This window comes from Salvelinus namaycush, chromosome 19 (assembly GCF_016432855.1).
Source record: "Salvelinus namaycush isolate Seneca chromosome 19, SaNama_1.0, whole genome shotgun sequence".
NCBI lineage: Eukaryota > Metazoa > Chordata > Actinopteri > Salmoniformes > Salmonidae > Salvelinus > Salvelinus namaycush.
The window spans coordinates 18,942,646-18,963,039 of NC_052325.1; the positions used below are offsets into that span (position 1 = coordinate 18,942,646).

The 20,394-nt window shown below is 43.4% G+C and overlaps 1 protein-coding gene across 1 annotated transcript in view; it reads right to left on the reverse strand.

Annotated features, from left to right (window-relative positions):
- LOC120063925 (receptor tyrosine-protein kinase erbB-4-like) overlaps window positions 1–20,394 on the reverse strand; it is a 75,593-nt gene that overhangs the window by 12,783 nt on the left and 42,416 nt on the right. Inside the window, exon 3 of the mRNA XM_039014235.1 lies at window positions 1,572–1,703. Within this exon, the coding sequence (XP_038870163.1) occupies window positions 1,572–1,703 (132 nt within the window). The remainder of the gene's footprint in view (window positions 1–1,571; window positions 1,704–20,394) is intronic.

The window sequence follows — 20,394 nt, forward strand, 5'->3', positions numbered from 1 at the left end:
CCGTATATCCCCCCTGTATATCCCCCCTCTCTACAGTTAAAGGCGGAAGTTTACATACACTTAGGTTGGAGTCACTAAAACTCGTTTTTCAACCACTCCACAAATTTCTTGTTAACAAACTATAGTTTTGGCAAGTCGGTTCACAAAATAGGTGGCATCATGAGGCATGAAAATTATGTGGATATATTGAAGCAACATCTCAAGACATCCGTTAGGAAGCTTGTGGAAGGCTACCTGAAACATTTGACCCAAGTTAAACCATTTAAAGGCAATGCTACCAAATACTATTTGAGTGTATGTAAACTTCAGACCCACTGGGAATGTGATGAAAGAAATAAAAGCTGAAATAAAGCATTCTCTCTACTATTATTCTGACATTTCACATTTTTTAAATAAAGTGGTGATCCTAACTGACCCAAGACAGTGAATTATTACTAGGATTAAATGTCAGGAATTGTGAAAAACTGAGAAAACATTTATTTGGCTAAGGTGTATGTAAACTTCCGACTTCAACTGATTCATTGCCGTATATCCCGCCCTTTTTATCCCCACACAGTATATTTCCCCCTCTGTATATCCCCCCGTATATCTCCCAGTTGTATATCTCCCCCCATATATCCCCCTCATATATCCCCCTGTATATGTATATACCCCACTTGTATATCTCCCCCCGTATATCCCCACTGTAAATCCCCCTCGTATATCCCCCCGTATGTCCCTCCCTCCTGTATCCCCCCGTATATCTCCCTCTTGTATATCCCCCTGTATATCCCCCTCTCTATATATCATCCCGTATATCCCACCCTTTTTATCCCCACACTGTATATTTCCCCCTCTGTATATCCCCCTGTATATTTCCCAGTTGTATATATCCCTCCCATATATCCCCCCATATATCCCCGTTATATATCCCCCTGTATGTCCCTCCCTCCTGCATCCCCCCTTTATATCTCCCTCTTGTATATCCCCCCTGTATATCCCGCCCTTTGTACCCTTCCTGTATATCCTCTGCTGTATATCCCCCTGAAAAATCCCTCCTGTATTACCCCTCCAGTATACTCCCTGTATACCCCCCGCATATCCCCCCATACATCCACTCCCATATAACCCTTCCCATTTATCCCCCCATATACGTCCCAGGGAATATACTCAACCAGTATAGCCCCTCCAGTGTATCCCCTTCCTCTATACCCCCCCTCTGTAGATCCCCCCTTTATATCCCCCATATATCCCATCATTTTTATCTCCAGCCTGTATATTTCTCCGTCTGTATATCCCCCACCCCCTGTATATCTTCCCACTTGTATATCTCCCCCCTGTACATCCCCCCCATATATCCTCCCCTTATACTGTGTATAGACCCCCATATATATCCCCCTGTATGTCCCCCCTCCTGTATATCCCACTTGTACATCCCTCTCGTATATCCCGTCCTTGTACCCCCCGTATATCCCCCTGTATATCCCCCCTTATATCTCTTCCTGTTTTTGTGAAAACCATCCAGTAAAAAGGTAACATAACTTATTTAACTTAGTAGATGTTTCCTTCTCATTCATTGATCTGCTACTCACATGTAACACTGCTATTGGTGGGCACCACCAGAGGGCTGACGCGGGCGTTCTTGACGATGTCTTGCCAGTGGATGGTGTCTGCATGGCACAGGAACTTATTCTGGTCGACATACACACCGCCTTGTAGGATCTCTGTGGGATAGGAGAAAACACAGAGAAACACCCATGAACAAAAAGATGCACGCACACTCACGGACACACACATGGACACACACACATACACATACACACAGACACACACATACCACACACACCACACACAGTTGCAGTGTACACCGTTAGATATGAGAGAAACAGCTAACGGAGGCCTCAGCCCTGACTCCTCCATCCTCCACCAGATATATTTGATGGATGAGGTTGTTAGGAGGTCAGACAGACAAATCCTTGTCGTATTGCTGTTATTATTAACCATAATCTAGTTTTGTTGTTGTTTTTCCTCTCTCCTCTTCCTCATACCAACAGACACACACACACACGCAGACATGCCACGCCGATACACACACACACACTTGCACGCACAGACACACAAACCCGCCGCAGCAGACATAAACATAGGAAATAACTATGTTACCCCCCCCCATGATACCAAATCCATCCAGCCTGGATTTTAACCCCCAGCCAGCTAGAGAGAGAGCGAGAGAGAGACAACAACAGTAACACGTTTGTAATTTCATATTTCATCAGGGGAGGGAGGAGAGGATGAGATTATATCCTGGTTGAGTCCCAAATGGAACCTATTCATTATGGGCCCTGGTCAAAAGAAGTTCAATAAAGGGAATAGGTTGCAATTTGGGATTCAGCCCGTCTTCTAATATTGATCATACTGTCCACCTCGGATCAGAGAGTTTACTGGGGCTGGAGGCGATCCAACCAGTCTCCTCTTTTCACCCCCACTAACTTCCCTTCCTCTCACAGTGCAATATTGTGTTCTCTGATTGGTTCACAGTGGGCAGCCCCAATTATTCTCATGCTGGGATCCTCAGACAGAGTCCTTATCAAACCTATTCTAGACTATTCTCAAAGAAAGTCCTTGTCAGACCTAATCCAGACTCCAGCCGAATAAAAAACAAAATAAAACCCCAGCTTGTTGCTAGAAGATTAGCATTATTTACAGAGCTGGCTTTCTTGCTCTCCACAATTGTGTGTGTGTCAGTGTGTGATGGGGGAGTCTATCTCTATCTCCCCACAAGCAGATCAGCGATGTACGGTTGAAACAGATGAGCAGTATTCATAACCCCTATGGCTGGCAGAAGCCCCGTAACAGAGTGTGTGTGTGTGTGTGTGTGTGTGTGTGTGTGTGTGTGTGTGTGTGTGTGTGTGTGTGTAACCTAGCAGTGCCCGTAGCGGCCTGATTAAAGCATACTCCACAGATGATTGGAGGTGGTGTTAATATGTTTTCTGCTTCTCTCTACGGGAGGGAAGGAACCTGGCACTCATCACGGAAATTAATTCTCAGCCACGCTATGGGAGGGAGGGACGTTCCGCTAGGGTACGTAGGTGTGTGTGTGTGTGTGTGTGTGCGTGTTGGATGGTTCCGCTAGGGTACGTGTCTGTCTGTCTGTCTGTCTGTCTGTCTGTCTGTCTGTCTGTCTGTCTGTCTGTCTGTCTGTCTGTCTGTCTGTCTGTCTGTCTGTCTGTCTGTCTGTCTGTCTGTCTGTCTGTCTGTCTGTCTGTCTGTGTGTGTGTGCGTGCGTGCGTGCGTGCGTGCGTGCGTGCGTGCGTGCGTGCGTGCGTGCGTGCGTGCGTGCGGCACTCACAGCACAGACGAGGAAGGAGCTACCGCTGCTCATAGGCAAACTGGGCCGTGCAGGGAACAAATAAACACTACCAAACAAACACAGCACAAAACCTCAGCCTGACTTCCCTGACCCCCAATGTGTTTTTATGGACAAGAGGAGAGGCAATGTGGTGTGTGTGTGTGTCTGTGCGTTTGTGCGTTAGCACATGGTTGACTTGTCTCTTTGAGCATGGATGACCCTCTCTGCATGTTCAGGCTCTGCTCAGTGATTCAGATTCCTTAGTTTTTAAACATGAGGTACACATGGGGCCTATGAGGTACGTCCGACAGATAGGAGGAATGTGGTTCACAACAAAGAAAACCAGAGAGGTAAAAGCTTGGTAGGAACACGACCAGTATCCGATTGTTGTCACAACATTAAGACCCCCAAAAAATATAATTGTGGGAATTATTGTTAAAAAGTAATACATTTCCACAGTTCAATTGTCCCCAAATGATAACAAACAGAAAGTCTAGCCTTGATGCATTAGCAGTATTTTTGAAATATTTTTGACATTAATCATGGAGTCACCATTGAGACCAATGTCTCTTTTACGAGGGAGCCCTGCATATATAACTTCACAAAATATACAGTGCCTTCGGAAAGGATTCAGACCCCTTGTCACGCCCTGACCTTAGTATTCTTAGTTTTCTTTATTATTTTGGTTAGGTCAGGGTGTGACATGGGTGATTATATGTTTTCACCTGTCTAGGGTTTTTGTATATTTATGGGACTGTCACCAGTCTAGGGGTTTTGTATGTCTATGGTTGCCTAGATTGGTTCTCAATTAGAGGCAGCTGTTTATCGTTGTCTCTGATTGGGAACCATATTTAGGCAGCCATATTCCTTGAGTATTTCGTGGGTGATTATCTATGTCTATGTTTAGTTGCTTGTGTCAGCACTATGATTATATAGCTTCACGTTCGTTTTGTTGTTTTTGTATAGTTCATTCCGTGTTCTTTCTTTATTAAAAGAAGATGCATTCAAATCACGCTGCGCTTTGGTCTCATCGCTATAACGAACGTGACACCCCTTGACTTATTCCACATTTTGTTGCGTTACAGCCTAATTTCTAAAATGTATTAAATAAAATAAAAAAATCCTCAGCAATCTACACACAATACCCCATAATGACAAAGTGAAAACTGTTTTTTAGACATTTTAGCAAATTTAATAAGAATAAAACCAGAAATTCCTTATTTACATAAGTATTCAGACCCTTTACTATGAGACACGAAAGTGAGCTCAGGTGCATCCTGTTTCCATTGATCATCCTTGAGATGTTTCTACAACTCGATATTTGCTAAAATGTCTAAAAACCTGTTTTTGCTTTGTCATTATGGGGTATAGTGTGTAGATTGATGAGAGGAAAAAACGATTTAAGTAATTTTGGAATAAGGCTGTAAGGCAGATATTCCTGAACTGGGGCACGCGTACGCGCAATGCCGTTGGGGGTGCGCCAAATTAAAATGTGATTCACATAAAAACAAAACAAAAATGATATATTATATATTATATATATATTATATATATAAATTATATATTTTTTTGTTTGTTAAAAAAAAAAAAAATCCTTCACATTTTCAAACAGTCCATTTATATTTTTCAACGGTGCTATACATTTGGGTGAGGTTTTTTTCTCACCTGAGTAGCCTCATTTCACTGCCAAAAGTTAAATTAAACTGTCACGATCGTCTATAGGAGAGAGAGATGACCAAGGCGCAGCGTGTGAGAAATACATCTTCCTTTTAATAAAGATGACGAAGACGTAACACGAAAAGAAACACTCTTACAAAAAACTAACAAAACAAACAAACGTGAAGCTATGAACGTAGTGCACACACAGGCTAACAAACGTATAACATAGACAATTCCCCACAAACAGCTAAAGCCTATGGTTACCTTAAATATGGCTCCCAATCAGAGACAACAATAACCAGCTGTCTCTAATTGAGACCCAATTCAGGCAACCATAGACTTTCCTAGATACCTACACTCAACCATAGACACAGCTAGACTTCTATACTAAACATAAACCCAACTACTCTAATAAACCCCCTAAACCTTACAACCACCCTAGACACTACAAAAAACACATACATTCCCCATGTCACACCCTGACCTAACTAAAATAATTAAGAAAACAAAGAATACTAAGGCCAGGGCGTGACATAAACCATCTAGTGTTCAGCGAAATAATAACACTATGTCAAATACAGGTAGCCTGGTCAAATAATTAACATCCAATCACATCTACCCGCCAACCCCCTCTTTTACGCTACTGCTACTCTCTGTTCATCATATATGCATAGTCACTTTAACCATATCTACATGTACATACTACCTCAATCAGCCTGACTGTATGTTGCCTCGCTACTTTTATAGCCTCGGTACTGTATATAGCCTGTCTTTTTACTGTTTTATTTCTTTACTTACCTATTGTTCACCTAATACATTTTTTGCACTATTGGTTAGAGCCTGTAAGTAAGCATTTCACTGTTTCATGCCCTGCCTCCAGTCCACTTACCGATAACTGAACAAGAGAGCCTCAACGAAATTGCAACAAGTGGTTCTGTGAATACAACTGTTGTATTCGGCGCACGTGACAAATAAACTTTGATTTGAATTGTTAACCGTTACTCTCACGCGGGAATTCCACTAACGGTTCGTATTTAGCCAAACATAGCTGCTGCTCATGTTGATATCTGTACTGATGGCTCAAAAGCCATGACAGGGAAACATAGTGGAGTGGTAAAGCATGTGCAAGCAGTTGCTCCCGATGTCACTTGTGCACACTGCAGCATCCACCGAAAGGCTCTTGCTGCCAAGGGAATGCCTGACAGCTTCAAAGACGTTTTGGACACTACAGTGAAAATGGTTAACTTTGTTAATGCAAGGTCCCTGAACTCTCTTGTATTTTATGCATAATGCAATGATATGGGCAGCGACAATGTAATGCTTTTACAACATACAGAAGTGCGCTGGTTATCAAGGGGCAAATTATTGGCACGTTTTTTTAAAATTGAGAGACGAGTTTGAAGTTTTCTTTACTGACCATCATTTTCACTTGTCTGACTGCTTGCATGATATCAAGTTTCTCACACGACTCGCCTATCTGGGTGATGTTTTTTTCTCGCCTGAATGATCTGAATCTAGGATTACAGGGACTCTCCACAAATATATTCAATGTGCAGGACAAAATTGAGGCTATGATTAAGAAGCTGGAGCTCTTCTCTGTCTGCATTAACAAGGACAAAACACAGGTCTTTCCATCATTGTATGATGTTTTGTGTGCAAATGAACTCAAGCTTCCGGACAATGTCAAATGTGATATAGCGATGCCCCTGAGTGAGCTGGGTGCACAATTACGCATGTACTTTCCCGAAATGGATGACGTAAACAACTGGATTCGTTATCCCTTTCATGCCCTGCCTCCAGTCCACTTACCGATAACTGAACAAGAGAGCCTCAACGAAATTGCAACAAGTGGTTCTGTGAAAATGTAATTTAATCAGAAGCCACTGCCAGATTTCTCGATAGGGCTGTGCTCAGAGTTTCTTGCCTTGGCAAATCACACTGTTAAGACACTGATGCCCTTTGCAACAACGTACCTATATGAGAGTGGATTCTCAGCCCTCACTAGCATGAAAACGAAATACAAGCACAGACCGTGCGTGGAAAATTATTTAAGACTGAGTCTCCCTCCAATACAACCCAACATTGCAGAGTTATGTGCATCCTTTCAAGCACACCCTTCTCATTAACCTGGGGTAAGTTATTCACAATTTCTGATGAACAAATAAGGTTTTAGTCCCAAAAAGCACCCTGTTCCCTATATAGTGCACTTTGTTTGACCAGGGAATAAGGATCCATTTGGGAGGCGATCCCCGCCTAAAAACAAAGACTCAAGAGGGATGTTCCGGTGGTCAAGTCCGCACAATGTTGGTCCAACCAATCAGAATCTATGCGCCAAGACTGTTTTGATCACGTGGACCGCAACATTTTCCGGGTCGAATCTGTTGATTCAGTCACCGGTTTCATAAAAAAAATGCATAGATGATGTGATACCGATAGTGACTTTCAAAACTTACCCGAATCAAAAACTGTCGATTGATGACAGCCTTGTAGGGAAACTGAAGGAGAGAGATGCTGCTTATAAACACGGCAAGGTTGCTCGGGACAATAGTATGGTTAAACAGTACAATTACGACCTACTGAGATTGATCAAGATGGCGAAACACAAGTAAAGGGACAAAATGGAGGAGCAATTCAGCGGGTCGGATACAAGGTGTACATATGGCACAGACTCCTAATGATCACGGATAAAAGAAAAGCGGACATCAACGCCATCCTACCGGATGAGCTAAACAACTTTTTCTCACGCTTTGTGCACAACGACAAGGCTATGTATTTACGGTCTCCATGGAGGACGTATGTAACTCATTCAAACGTGTTAACCCTTCGCAAGGCTGCCGGCCCAGACAGAATCCCTAGCCGCGCCTTCAGAGTATGTGCAGACCAGCTGGCTCTTGTGTTTTCAAACATTTTTAAACTCTTTCTAGCTCAGGCCACTACCCCAACCTGCTTCAAGATGTCCACTATTATCCCTGTGCCCAGGAAAGGGAAAGTAACTGAACTGAATGACTAGCACTCACCTCTGTCATCATGAAGTGCTTCGAGAGGCTAGTCAAAAACCACACCACCTCCTCCCTCCCTGAACACTCGACTCTCTCCAATTCGCCTACCGCCCTGACAGATCCACAGGTGACGCAATTGCCATTGCACTATACACTGCCCTCACCCACCTGGACAAAAGGAATGCATATGTGAGGATGCTGCTCATTGACTACAGCTCGGCCTTAAATACCATAGTGCTCACCATAAATACCAAGCCCACCACAAAGCTCACGGCCCTGGGACTGAACTCCTCCCTCTGCAATTGGGTCCTGAACTTCCTGACGGGCCGCCCCCAGGTTTTGAAGGTAGGCAAAGTTACCTCCTCTACACTGATTCTCAACACTGGGGCCTCACAAGGGTGCGTCCTCAGTCCCATCCTGTACTCCCTGTATACCCATGACTGTGTGTCCTCACACAGTTCCAACTCCATTACCAAGTTCGTTGAGACACCACAGTAGTAAGCCTAGTTACCAACAACCATGAGATGGCCAACAGGGAGGAGGTAGGCACTCTGATGGCATGGTGCAAGGTAAACAACTTCTCCCTCAACAGCAAAACAAAGGCGCTGGTTGTGGACTTCAGGAGAAACCAGGCTGGGCACGCCCCCATCATCATCAACAAGGCCGCCTTGCAGATGGTCAAAAACGGCAAGTTCCTCATCATGCACATCGCCGAGAAGCTGAAATGGTCAAACCACACGGACATCGTGGTGAAGAAGGCACGTCAGCAACTCTTCAACCTCAGGATGCTGAAGACATGCTTCCTGTCCCAGATGGCCCTCACAGTTATTTCTACAGGAGCACCACTGTCAGGCTGCATCACGTCCTGGTACGGCAACTCCACCGCTGCGGACCACAAGGCGCTACAGAGGGTGGTGCGCTTAGCCGAGCGCACCATTGGGTGCACACTGCCTGCCTTCCAGGACACCTACAACACCAGGTTTTGCAGGAAGGCCAAGAAGATAATCAAGGACCCAAGCCACCCGAGCCATGGCCTGTTCTCCCTGCTTCCTTCACTCAGACGCGGGCAGTACAGGACCATCAGGGCACCCCCCCCCCCTTGCTGCTCCCCTTATGTATATTGTACCCCCCAAAAAACAATTACCGTTCCCCCACCCACCCCGCAATGGACAATTATCATTGTTATAGAGTAAATATGTATACTGTATATTACTCTTCCATTCACTCCTCACTTCCCCCCTGCAGCTCCCCCACGAACATTCTCCAACGGACTCTTCCCCTGCCCCCACCACCCAATGGTCATTTATCATTGCTACAGTTGTAAATGTGTATATTATTATTATTACAATTATTATTATTGTTACTATCAATATTTTGTCTCATTGACTTTCACTGTAACCTACAACTACACCTACAACTACATCCCTGTACATAATAAACTCAATCTAATAGATTCTAATCTAAAGACAAAACATACCAACAAAGGTACTGTAAAAGAAAACAGTGCTAACTCTCGTACACAGTATCCTGTGTGCTTTTGATTACAATACCTACCATGGCCTGCTACACACTGTGCTGGAAGTTGGTGTGTGCGCGTGCGCGTGCTTGTGTGTCTGGTAGCGGAGGCCTCTGTTGATTGTTTAGTGGGTTGAGAACGGACCCTTAATTAGCCAATTCACCGAGCCTGTGTTCCCAGCTATCCCTATTCCCCTGAGCCAATCACACACACACATCTTTACACTACAATGGTATGGAAAAACATCTCTTCAGCCTCCCTCCCTTCCTCCCGCATCTCCCTCCCCTCCTCCCTCCATCTAAAACAGACCATCGGAGGAAAATAATAAGACATGTAAGAAAGCAGAACAAATGTATGCAGCCAATTATTCCAAGGGGTATATGCTCCTTCTGTTTTTTAATTGCAGAGTGGCGATGAATTTTATTAACTCTGGGAGGCAGATATCAAACTTGGCTCGTGCGGATCGAGTAGTTGGAATTGGAAAGGGCATTAATGGCCTCTTTAGAAAGGATGCAAATCATCGTCTTGTTGTTATTGTGCTATCTAATGAAATTATAAGGTGACGATCATTCAGAGCAGATGCTCCACATGTATGTTTAATGTGAGGTCATTCTAGTGTGTATGTGTGTGTGCACGTGTGTGTGTGTGTGTGTGTGTGTGTGTGTGTGTGTGTGTGTGTGTGTGTGTGTGTGTGTGTGTGTGGACCAGAAATCCCCACAAGAATGGTAAACTAACAAACAGTTCACCAACTGGGGACATTTTGTTAGTCCCCACAAGGTGAAATGCTTTTTCTAGGGGGTTTAGGGTTAAGGTTAGAATTAGTGCTAGAATTACATTAAGGGATAGGGTTAGGAGCTAAGGTTAGTTTTAGGTTTAGGGTTAGGAGCTAACGTTAGGGTTAGGGTTAGGGTTAAGGTTTGGTTTTTGGGTTAAGGTTAGGGTTAAGGTTAGGGTTAGGGTAAGAGTACGAGGTTAAGGTTAGGTTTAGTGTTAGGGGTTATGGAAAATAGGATTTTGAATGGGACTGAATTCTGTGTCCCAACAAGGTTAGCTGTACAAGACCGTGTGTGTATGTCTGTGTGTGTGCATGTGTGTGTGTGTGTGTGTTTTCCAAACCTGCCTCATACACCACAAATTCCCTCCATTATTGTGATGTGAAAGTCTTAACATGATAAATGAACGAAGAGAAAACAATACCTTGAAAAAATCCATAAATGTATCATTCTTGTGCAATACTCAATGCCTACGTTTACCTCCAAAGTACTCTCTTCCTACCATACATTTGTCTGTACATTATGCCTTGAATCTATGCTATCGTGCCCAGAAATCTGCTCCTTTTACTCTCTGTTCCGAACGTGCTAGACGGCCAGTTCTTATAGCCTTTAGCCGTACCCTTATCCTACTCCTACCTTATCCTATTCCTCTGTTCCTCTGGTGATGTAGAGGTTAATCCAGGACCTGCAGTGCCTAGCTCCACTCCTACTCCCCAGGTGCTCTCATTTGATGACTTCTGTAACCGTAAAAGCCTTGGTTTCATGCATGTTAACATTAGAAGCCTACTCCCTAAGTTTGCTTTATTCACTGCTTTAGCACATTCTGCCAACCCGGATGTCTTAGCCGTGTCTGAATCCTGGCTTAGGAAAACCACCAAAAACCCTGAAATGTCCATCCCTAACTATAACATTTTCCGCCAAGATAGAATTGCCAAAGGGGGCGGTGTTGCAATCTACTGCAGAGATAGCCTGCAGAGTTCTGTCTTACTATCCAGGTCTGTACAAAAACAATTTGAGCTTCTACTTCTAAAAATGCACCTTTCCAGAAACAAGTCTCTCACCGTTGCCGCTTGCTATAGACCACCTTCTGCCCCCAGCTGTGCCCTGGACACCATATGCGAATTGATTGCCCCCCATCTATCTTCTGAGCTCGTGCTGCTAGGTGACCTAAACTGGGACATGCTTAACACCCCGGCCATCCTAAAATCTAAGCTTGATCCCCTCAATCTCACACAAAATATCAATGAACCTACCAGGTACAACCCCAAATCCGTAAACACCGGCACCCTCATAGATATCATCCTAACTAACTCGCCCTCCAAATAAACCTTTGTTGTTTTCAACCAAGATCACAGTGATCACTGCCTCATTGACTGCATCCATAATGGGTCTGCGGTCAAACGACCACCCCCCATCACTGTCAAACGCTCCCTAAAACACTTCAGCGAACAGGCCTTTCTAATCGACCTGGCCAGGGTATCCTGGAATGACATTGACCTCATCCCGTTAGTAGAGGATGCCTGGTTATTCTTTAAAAGTGCCTTCCTCAGCATCTTAAATAAGCATGCTCCAATCAAAACATTTTGAACCAGGAATAGATAGAGCCCTTGGTTCACTCCAGACCTGTCTGCCCTTGACCAGCACAAAAACATCCTGTGGAATTCTGCATTAGCATCGAATAGCCCCCATTGATATGCAACTTTTCAGGGAAGTTAGGAACCAATATACACAGGCAGTTAGGAAAGCTAAGGCTAGCTTTTTCAAACAGAAATTTGCATCCTGTAGTACAAACTCAAAAAAGTTCTGGGACACTGTAAAGTCCATGGAGAATGAGAGCACCTCCTCCCAGCTGCCCACTGCACTGAGGGTAGAAAACACTGTCACTACCGATAAATCCACAATAATTTAGAATTTCAATAAGCATTTGTCTACGGCTGGCCATGCTTTCCACCTGGCTACCCCTACCCCGGTCAACAGCCCTGTGCTCCCCACAGCAACTCTCCCAAACCTCCCCCACTTCTCCTTCACCCAAATCCAGATAGCTGATGTTCTGAAAGAGCTGCAAAATCTGTACCCCTACAAATCAGCCGGGCTAGACAATCTGGACCTTTTCTTTCTAAAATTATCTGCCGAAATTGTTGCAACCCCTATTACTAGCCTGTTCAACCTCTCTTTCGTATTGTCTGAGATTCCCATAGATTGGAAAGATGCCGCGGTCATCCCCCTCTTCAAAGGGGGAGACACTCTAGACCCTAACTGCTACAGACCTATATCTATTCTACCCTGCCTTTCTAAGGTCTTTGAAAGCCAAGTTAACAAACAGATTACCGACCACTTTGAATCTCACCGTACCTTCTCTGCCATGCATTCTGGTTTCAGAGCTGGTCATGGGTGCACCTCAGCCACGCTCAAGGTCCTAAACGATACCATAACCGCCATCGATAAGAGACATTACTGTGCAGCCGTATTCATCGACCTGGCTAAAGCTTTCGACTCTGTCAATCACTGCATTCTTATCGGCAGACTCAATGGCCTTGGCTTCTCAAATGACTGCCTCGCTTGGTTTACCAACTACTTCTCAGATAGAGTTCAGTATGTCAAATCGGAGGGACTGTTGTCCGGACCTCTGGCAGTCTCTATGGGGGTACCACAGGGTTCAATTCTCGGGCCAACTCTCTTCTCTGTACACATCAATGATGTCGCTCTCCCTGCTGGTGATTCTTTGATCCACCTCTACGCAGATAACACCATTCTGTATACCTATAGTCCTTCTTTGGACACTGTGTTAACTAACCTCCAGATGAGCTTCAATGCCATACAACTTCAACCGATCGCTTCCCGCACCTGCCTGCCCGTCCAGCATCACTACTCTGGACGGTTTTGACTTAGAATATGTGGACAACTACAAATACCTAGGTGTCTGGTTAGACTGTAAACTCTCCTTCCAGACTCACATTAAACATCTCCAATCCAAAATTAAATCTAGAATTGGCTTCCTATTTTGCAACAAAGCATCCTTCACTCATGCTGCCAAACATACCCTTGTAAAATTGACCATCCTACCGATCATCGACTTCGGCGATGTCATTTACAACACTAGTCAACAAATTGGATGCAGTCTATCACAGTGCCATCTGTTTTGTCACCAAAGCCCCATATACCACCCACCACTGCGACCTGTATGCGCTCGTTAGATGGCCCTCGCTTCATACTTGTCGCCAAACCCACTGGCTCCAGGTCATCTACAAGTCTCTGCTAGTTAAAGCCTCGCCTTATCTCAGCTCAATGGTCAACATAGCAGCACCCACCCATAGCACGCGCTCCAGCAGGTATATCTCACTGGTCACCCCCAAAGCCAATTCTTCCTTTGGCCACCTCTCCTTCCAGTTCTCTGCTGCCAATGACTGGAACGAACTGCACAAATCTCTGAAGCTGGAGACTCTTACCTCCCTCACTAGCTTTAAGCACCAGCTGTCAGAACAGTTCACAAATCACTGCACATGTACATAGCTCATCTGTAAATAGCCCATCCAATCTACCTCATCCCCGTACTGTATTTATTTATTTATCTTGCTCCAATGCATCCCAGTATCTCTACTTGCACATTCATCTTCTGCACATCCTACCATTCCAGTGTTTAATTGCTATATCGTAATTACTTCGCCACCATGGCCTATTTATTGCCTTACCTCTCTTATCCTTTTGTCAATAGGGGGGCGCCATTTCGACTTTGTAAAAATTCGTTCCCAAATTAAACTGCCTCTTACTCAATTCTTGCTCGTACAATATGCATATTATTATTACTATTGGATAGAAAACACTCTATAGTTTCTAAAACCGTTTGAATTATTTCTCTGAGTGAAACAGAACTCATTCTGCAGCACATTTCCTGTCAGGAAGTGAGATTTCTGAAATCGAGGTCCCTGTTCTAGGGTCAGTTTATAAGTCCCCATGTAAGCTATGGGGCTACATGCACTGCATACGCCTTCCTCTAGATGTCAGTAAGCGGTGAGAATTTGAATGGAGGGGATTGCACCATCTGGGCCACTATAAAAGCTCATGGAACGGAAGTACCGTTCTTTTCAACGGGGCTCCTGGCGCAAGAGGGACATCACAATGGCGTCCTGCAAAAGCTTTCGTTTTAGCAGTTCTATATCTCCGGTCATGTTTTTATTCGTTATAGGTGTTAAAGACATCATAAGGTAGTTAATTTAAACCGACTTATAGCAGTTTATATCAGTTTATTGCGATTTTCTGGGATTTCTTTGTGACGCGCTATCACAAGTTGGACACCTCTCCAGTGGATGGCTATCGTTAGCTGCTATTTCTACAGGAGAAGAGGACATCTTTCAACCAAAAGACGATAGTTCTGGAGAAAGGACACCTTGCCCAAGATTCTGATGGAAGCTCAGCAAATAGTAAGCAGTCTTTATGCTGTTAATTCGTATTTATGTTGACAAATGTCAAATAATAATTCCGCCATGAATTTCGGTGCGGTCTCGCTTTAGCGCACGCTGTATTGCGCAGTAACGTTAATTTAAAAAATCTAACACAGCGGTTGCATTAAGAACTAATGTATCTTTCATTTGCTGTCCAACCTGTATTTTTTTAGTCAAGTTTATGATTACTTATCGATTAGAATAGGTGCCTCTCCAAGATGGCGCCGGACAGATTGCTTGAAGTTTTGGCCACTAATCACATTGTATAACCACGATTTGTGCCGCTAAATATGCACATTTTCGAACAAACCCTATATGCATTGTGTAATATGATGTTACAGGACTGTCATCTGATGAAGAATATCAAGGTTAGTCAAAAATTATATATCTTTTGCCTGTTTGTTACAATCGCTAACCTTTGCTGCTGGTAAATGGTGTTGTGTTTCTGGCTATTGTGGTAAGCTAATATAATGCTATATTGTGTTTTCGCTGTAAAACACTTAGAAAATCTGAAATATTGGCTGGATTCACAAGATCTGTGTCTTTCACTTGCTGTACGCTGTGTATTTTTAAGAAATGTTTTATGATGAGTAATTAGGTAATACACGATGGTCTCTGTACATATGCTATACAATAAATATGTTATCAGACTGTCATCTGATGAAGTTGTTTCTTGGTTAGTGGCTATTTATATCTTTATTTGGTCGAATTTGTGATAGCTACTGATGCAGTAAAAAAATGGTGGAGTAAAAAAAGTGGTGTCTTTTGCTAACGTGGTTAGCTAATAGATTTACATATTGTGTCTTCCCTGTAAAACATTTTAAAAATCAGAAATGATGGCTGGATTCACAAGATGTGTATCTTTCATCTGGTGTCTTGGACTTGTGATTTAATGATATTTAAATGCTAGTATTTACTTGTGACGCTATGCTAGGCTATGCTAGTCAGCTTTTTTACTGATGGGGGTGCTCCCGGATCCGGGTTTGGGAGGAACTAGAAGTTAACCTACCTCATTTGCACATGCTGTATATAGATTTTTCTTCTGTATTATTGATTGTATGTTTGTTTATTCCATGTGTAACTCTGTGTTGTTGTATGTGTCGAACTGCTTTATCTTGGCCAGGTCGCAGTTGCAAATGAGAACTTGTTCTCAACTAGCCTACCTGGTTATATAAAGGTGAAATAAAATATATATATATACAGTATATATCTATAGGCTACACTGATTATTTTTTTCTCATTATTTTAGGCTATCTGGCATTAGCATGTAAGCCCAAGCTTTAAGGTCTAATTGTATGCGCGCCAAATAGCCTACACGCCAATCACCAATTGCTTTTAAGAATGGCTAGAAAAAGTTAGCGTCAATCCAAGTTTAATTCAATAAGAGAAAAGCTGTAAAATGGAGATAAAATGACCAGAAAGGGAATGTTTGGGAAAGATTTGGTGAAGTGGTAAAACAGGATGATAGCAGTGTCGGCTAAGTTATGTGAGATGATTGTGAGGCGAAATCTGAAATCGATGCTCTCTTCTAGGGGCTGCCTATTAAAGTCCTTGATATTTAAAAGTTTAGATGCACTTCATACGTCTTCCACTAGATGTCGACAAGGAGTGAGAGAAGAAATGGAGTGTGTAACTTGATCTGGACTCGAATCATAGCTCTTGGCATGACGTGTCACCAGTTTCCTGTTTTCTGGAGAGCGCGAGCAGGGACCTGGATTTGCCTTCTGATAAGCTGCCGTTATGGACGACTATTATCTCCGGCTTTGATTTTATTTGATACATGTGACAATATCATCGTAAAGTATGTTTTTTCAATATAGTTTAATCAGATTATTGAAATTTTTTCGGGAGTTTTGCCGTGTTCCGTTCTCTTCTGTTTGTTGACATGGAGAGATTTGCGCCACTTGGCAAGTGCGCTTGCTAAATCGAGAGGGAAAAAGGCCGTTCTAAATCCAAACAACGATTGTTCCCGACAAAGGACCCCTTGTACAACATTCTGATGAAAGATCAGCAAAAGTAGGACCCATTTTATGATGCTATTTCATATATCTGTCGAACATGTGAACTAGTCGTTTGCGCATATATCGTTTGCGCAACATATCCACAGATGACACAATCTCTATTGCACTCCACATTGCCCTTTTCCACTTGGACAAGAGGAACACTTATGTGAGAATGCTGTTGATTGACAACAGCTCAGGGTTCAACACCATAGTGCCCTCCAAGCTCATCACTAGGCTAAGGACCCTGGGACTGAACACCTCCCTCTGCAACTAGATCCTGGCCTTCCTGACTGGCCACCCCCAGGTGGTGACATCCGCCTCCCTGACCCTTAACATCGGGGCCCCACAGGGGTGCATGCTTAGTCCCCTCCTGTACTCCCTTGTTCACCCATGACTGTGCACGACTCCAACACCATCATTACGTTTTCAGATGACACAACGGTGGTAGTCCTGATCAACAATGACAACGACAACCTTTACCCCAATGTCAGTAAGACAGGGGAGCTGATTGTGTACTACAGGAAACGGTGTGCTGAGCACGCCCCTATTCATTTCGACGGGGCTGTAGTGGAGCGGGTTGAGAGCTTCAAGTTCATCAGCATCTACATCACTAGGGATCTATCATGGTCAAGACACACCAACACAGTCGTGAAGAGGGCACAAAATGACTCTTCCCCCTCAGGAGGCTAAATTGATTTGGCATGGGCCCTCAGATCCTCAAAAAGTTATACAGCTGCACCATTGAGAGCATCTTGACTGGCTGCATCACCACTTGGTATAACAACTGCTTAGCATCCAACCGCAAGGCGCTAAAGAGGGTAGTGCGTACGGCCTAGTACATCACTGGGGCCGAGCTCCCTGACATCCATGACCTCTATACCAGGTGGTGTAAGAGAAAGGCCCCAAAAATTGTCAAAGGCTCCAGCCACCCAAGTCATAGACAGCAAGCGGTACCAATGCACCAAATGTGGATCCAACAGGACCCTGAACAGTTTCTACCCTCAAGCAATAAGACTGCTAAATAGTTAGTTAAATAGTTCACCAAATAGCTACATTTACTATCGGCATTGACCATTTTTTACTCATCACATACGTTGCTGCTACTGTTTATTAAATGTCACTTCATTCCTAGTTAAACAGTATGTACATATCTACCTCAATTACCTCATATCCCCTCAGTACTGGTACCCCTTGTATATAGCCAAGTTATTGCTACTCATTGTGTATTTATTGTTACTTTTATTATTATGTGTTTAACATTTTCTATTATTTCTCTATTTTCTTTCTCTCTCCATTGTTGGGAACATCCAGCCTGCAGATGTGTCCCTTTCAGCAAATAGTGTCTAGTGTTGATTCAAGAGTTAAATTAACACTGTAAAGAGTCAAATCAACACTCAGTGGTGTAAAATAACCCCAGTGTTTGCATTAATAACCAGAGTTGAACCAAAACAACACCCATCATTAACATATTTCCCAGCATGCTCCATTGCAGGTAGATTTTTATAATTGTTTGTTTCAATATCTTTGTTTTTGCATGTACATTGATTGATGAATTAATCTTATGCTACTGAAATATAAATAACATACATTTTCTAGTCCGTTACTTTGACTTATTGCACCCGTTACTGAAATGGTTGCACCAGTTTAGATGTTAAAGGTAGTCTCATATCTTATTTTTCCCAACTCTGGCTGTCATTCTGAATGCAGGTTGCAGGTGAATAAAAATGTTAAATGTTTGATATCCCCACTCATGCTGGATTACAATAGGAGTTACACATCACTTTGCAAGCCAGCATAATGTGATTTACAGACCTGATCTGGCCTGTAAACTATGCGTTTCAGGCCACTGTATTAGGGTAAAACTAGGGCCTCAAAAGTAGGCTTTATGAAATATGTATTGTATTAAATAATTTAATTTCAGTGATAACATATTCACTTGGATCTCACATGAATGCAACAGACATGTCTCTGTCACTAGCAAACACAGTCATGGGTGGTACTGGTAACGCTATAATTCATTCGAAAGGCACTTTACAGCAGGGCTATTCAATTCCGGTCCTGGAGGGCCGAAACATTTCTGGTGTGAGATTTTTGTATGGTTCTTTAAAGAACCCTAAAATGGTTCCCCTATGGCATCGCTCTCAAAAATCTTATTTGGTTCTAACTTGCACCTTTATTTTGAATAAGATTAGGGAACAATGGGCATAGTGTAGTAACTTGAATCACATTTATCTTCCTGAGATCATCTAGAGAGCCAATTACCAATCAGCAATATACTAACATGGACCCCCAGAAGGGTGCACCTTGAAAAATATGAATTAGTCTATACAAGACTGAACATGACAATCTCTGTGACAAATCGAGGCTGAGTAAACTTGAACAAACAATGAGAGAAACAAAACCACAGAGAGCTTACAGAACTGTGCCAAGAACACTAATACAACCACCGATGTGACCACTAGATGTGACTTCATTCTAATACAACCACTAAAACTAGACGTTACCCATAGGAGGTTGGTGGCACCTTAATTGGGGAGAACAGGCTTGTGGTAATGGCTGGAGTGGAATAGCTGGAATGGAATCAAATTCATCGAACACATGATTTCCATGTGTTAGATGCCATTCCATTTGCTCCGTTCCAGACATTATTATGAGCCGTTCTCCCCGCCACAGCCTCCACTGATGAAACCACATACTAAATCTATATTCCAAGTGAGGATGTAGTGGCTAAAGAAGAGACATATACATGCGTCATCTGGATTTAACTTTCCCCAGTATTTCAGCAAGGGATTTACAGTAGTATTCTTATTTATTTACAAGTGATCCTTTCTATGGTATATCCCACTTGCAACAATCCCACTTGTTCTGAACTTTCTTGCTGTTCTAATGGTGTTTTTCTTGTAAGAGCTCATGTAGGATTTCCGGTAACACTTGGATATTCCATCTGCAGATGCTCTAAAGAGTATATACTGACTCAGTAACAATTCAAGTAACTATCTACTAACCCACCCAGAGGCAGACAGCTGCTACAGGCCAGGCCAGGGTGTGTCTTTGTGGCACACAGTAGAGGAGGTGGTGCCCCGTACCCCCTAACGTGCTGCAGGGAGAGCCTCTGTGGTGTGCTATGGAGGTGGTGCCCATAGCCCGATGCCGACGCTAGACAGCTGCTAGCTATGGTGAGTCTCTGTGGCACTCAGTAGAGGTGGTAGGGTGCCCTGTGCCCACTGCAGACAGCTGGCTACCCATGAATTACAGGCATGGTGCCCACTGCACAGCCCAGGCATATGTGTGTGTGTGTCACCTTGTATGCATGCCACTACAGTTAAACTTCACGATCCACTCGGCCAGCCCGGCTATAGCTTCCATACCTTACCTAATATGTATGCTACTACAGCTGAACTTTACGGTCTCACTCTGTAGAAATATAATTACTAGAATGCACAATTTTCATTAAAGTAAATATTGTGTGATTGTATTTCTATGTCTCACTCAGTGTGTCCAGACAGGGTCAGGGCTTCAATGGCATCCTATCCTTCTTTGAGGTAGTGAGCTATATTGGATCCAGGGTGAAGTGTTCCCTAGGTACAGATCTAGGATCAGCTTCCCCTCCCCAACTCCTAATGGGAAAATGCAAAACTGAGCCAAGATCAGCATCTAGGGGCAACTTCACCCTATAC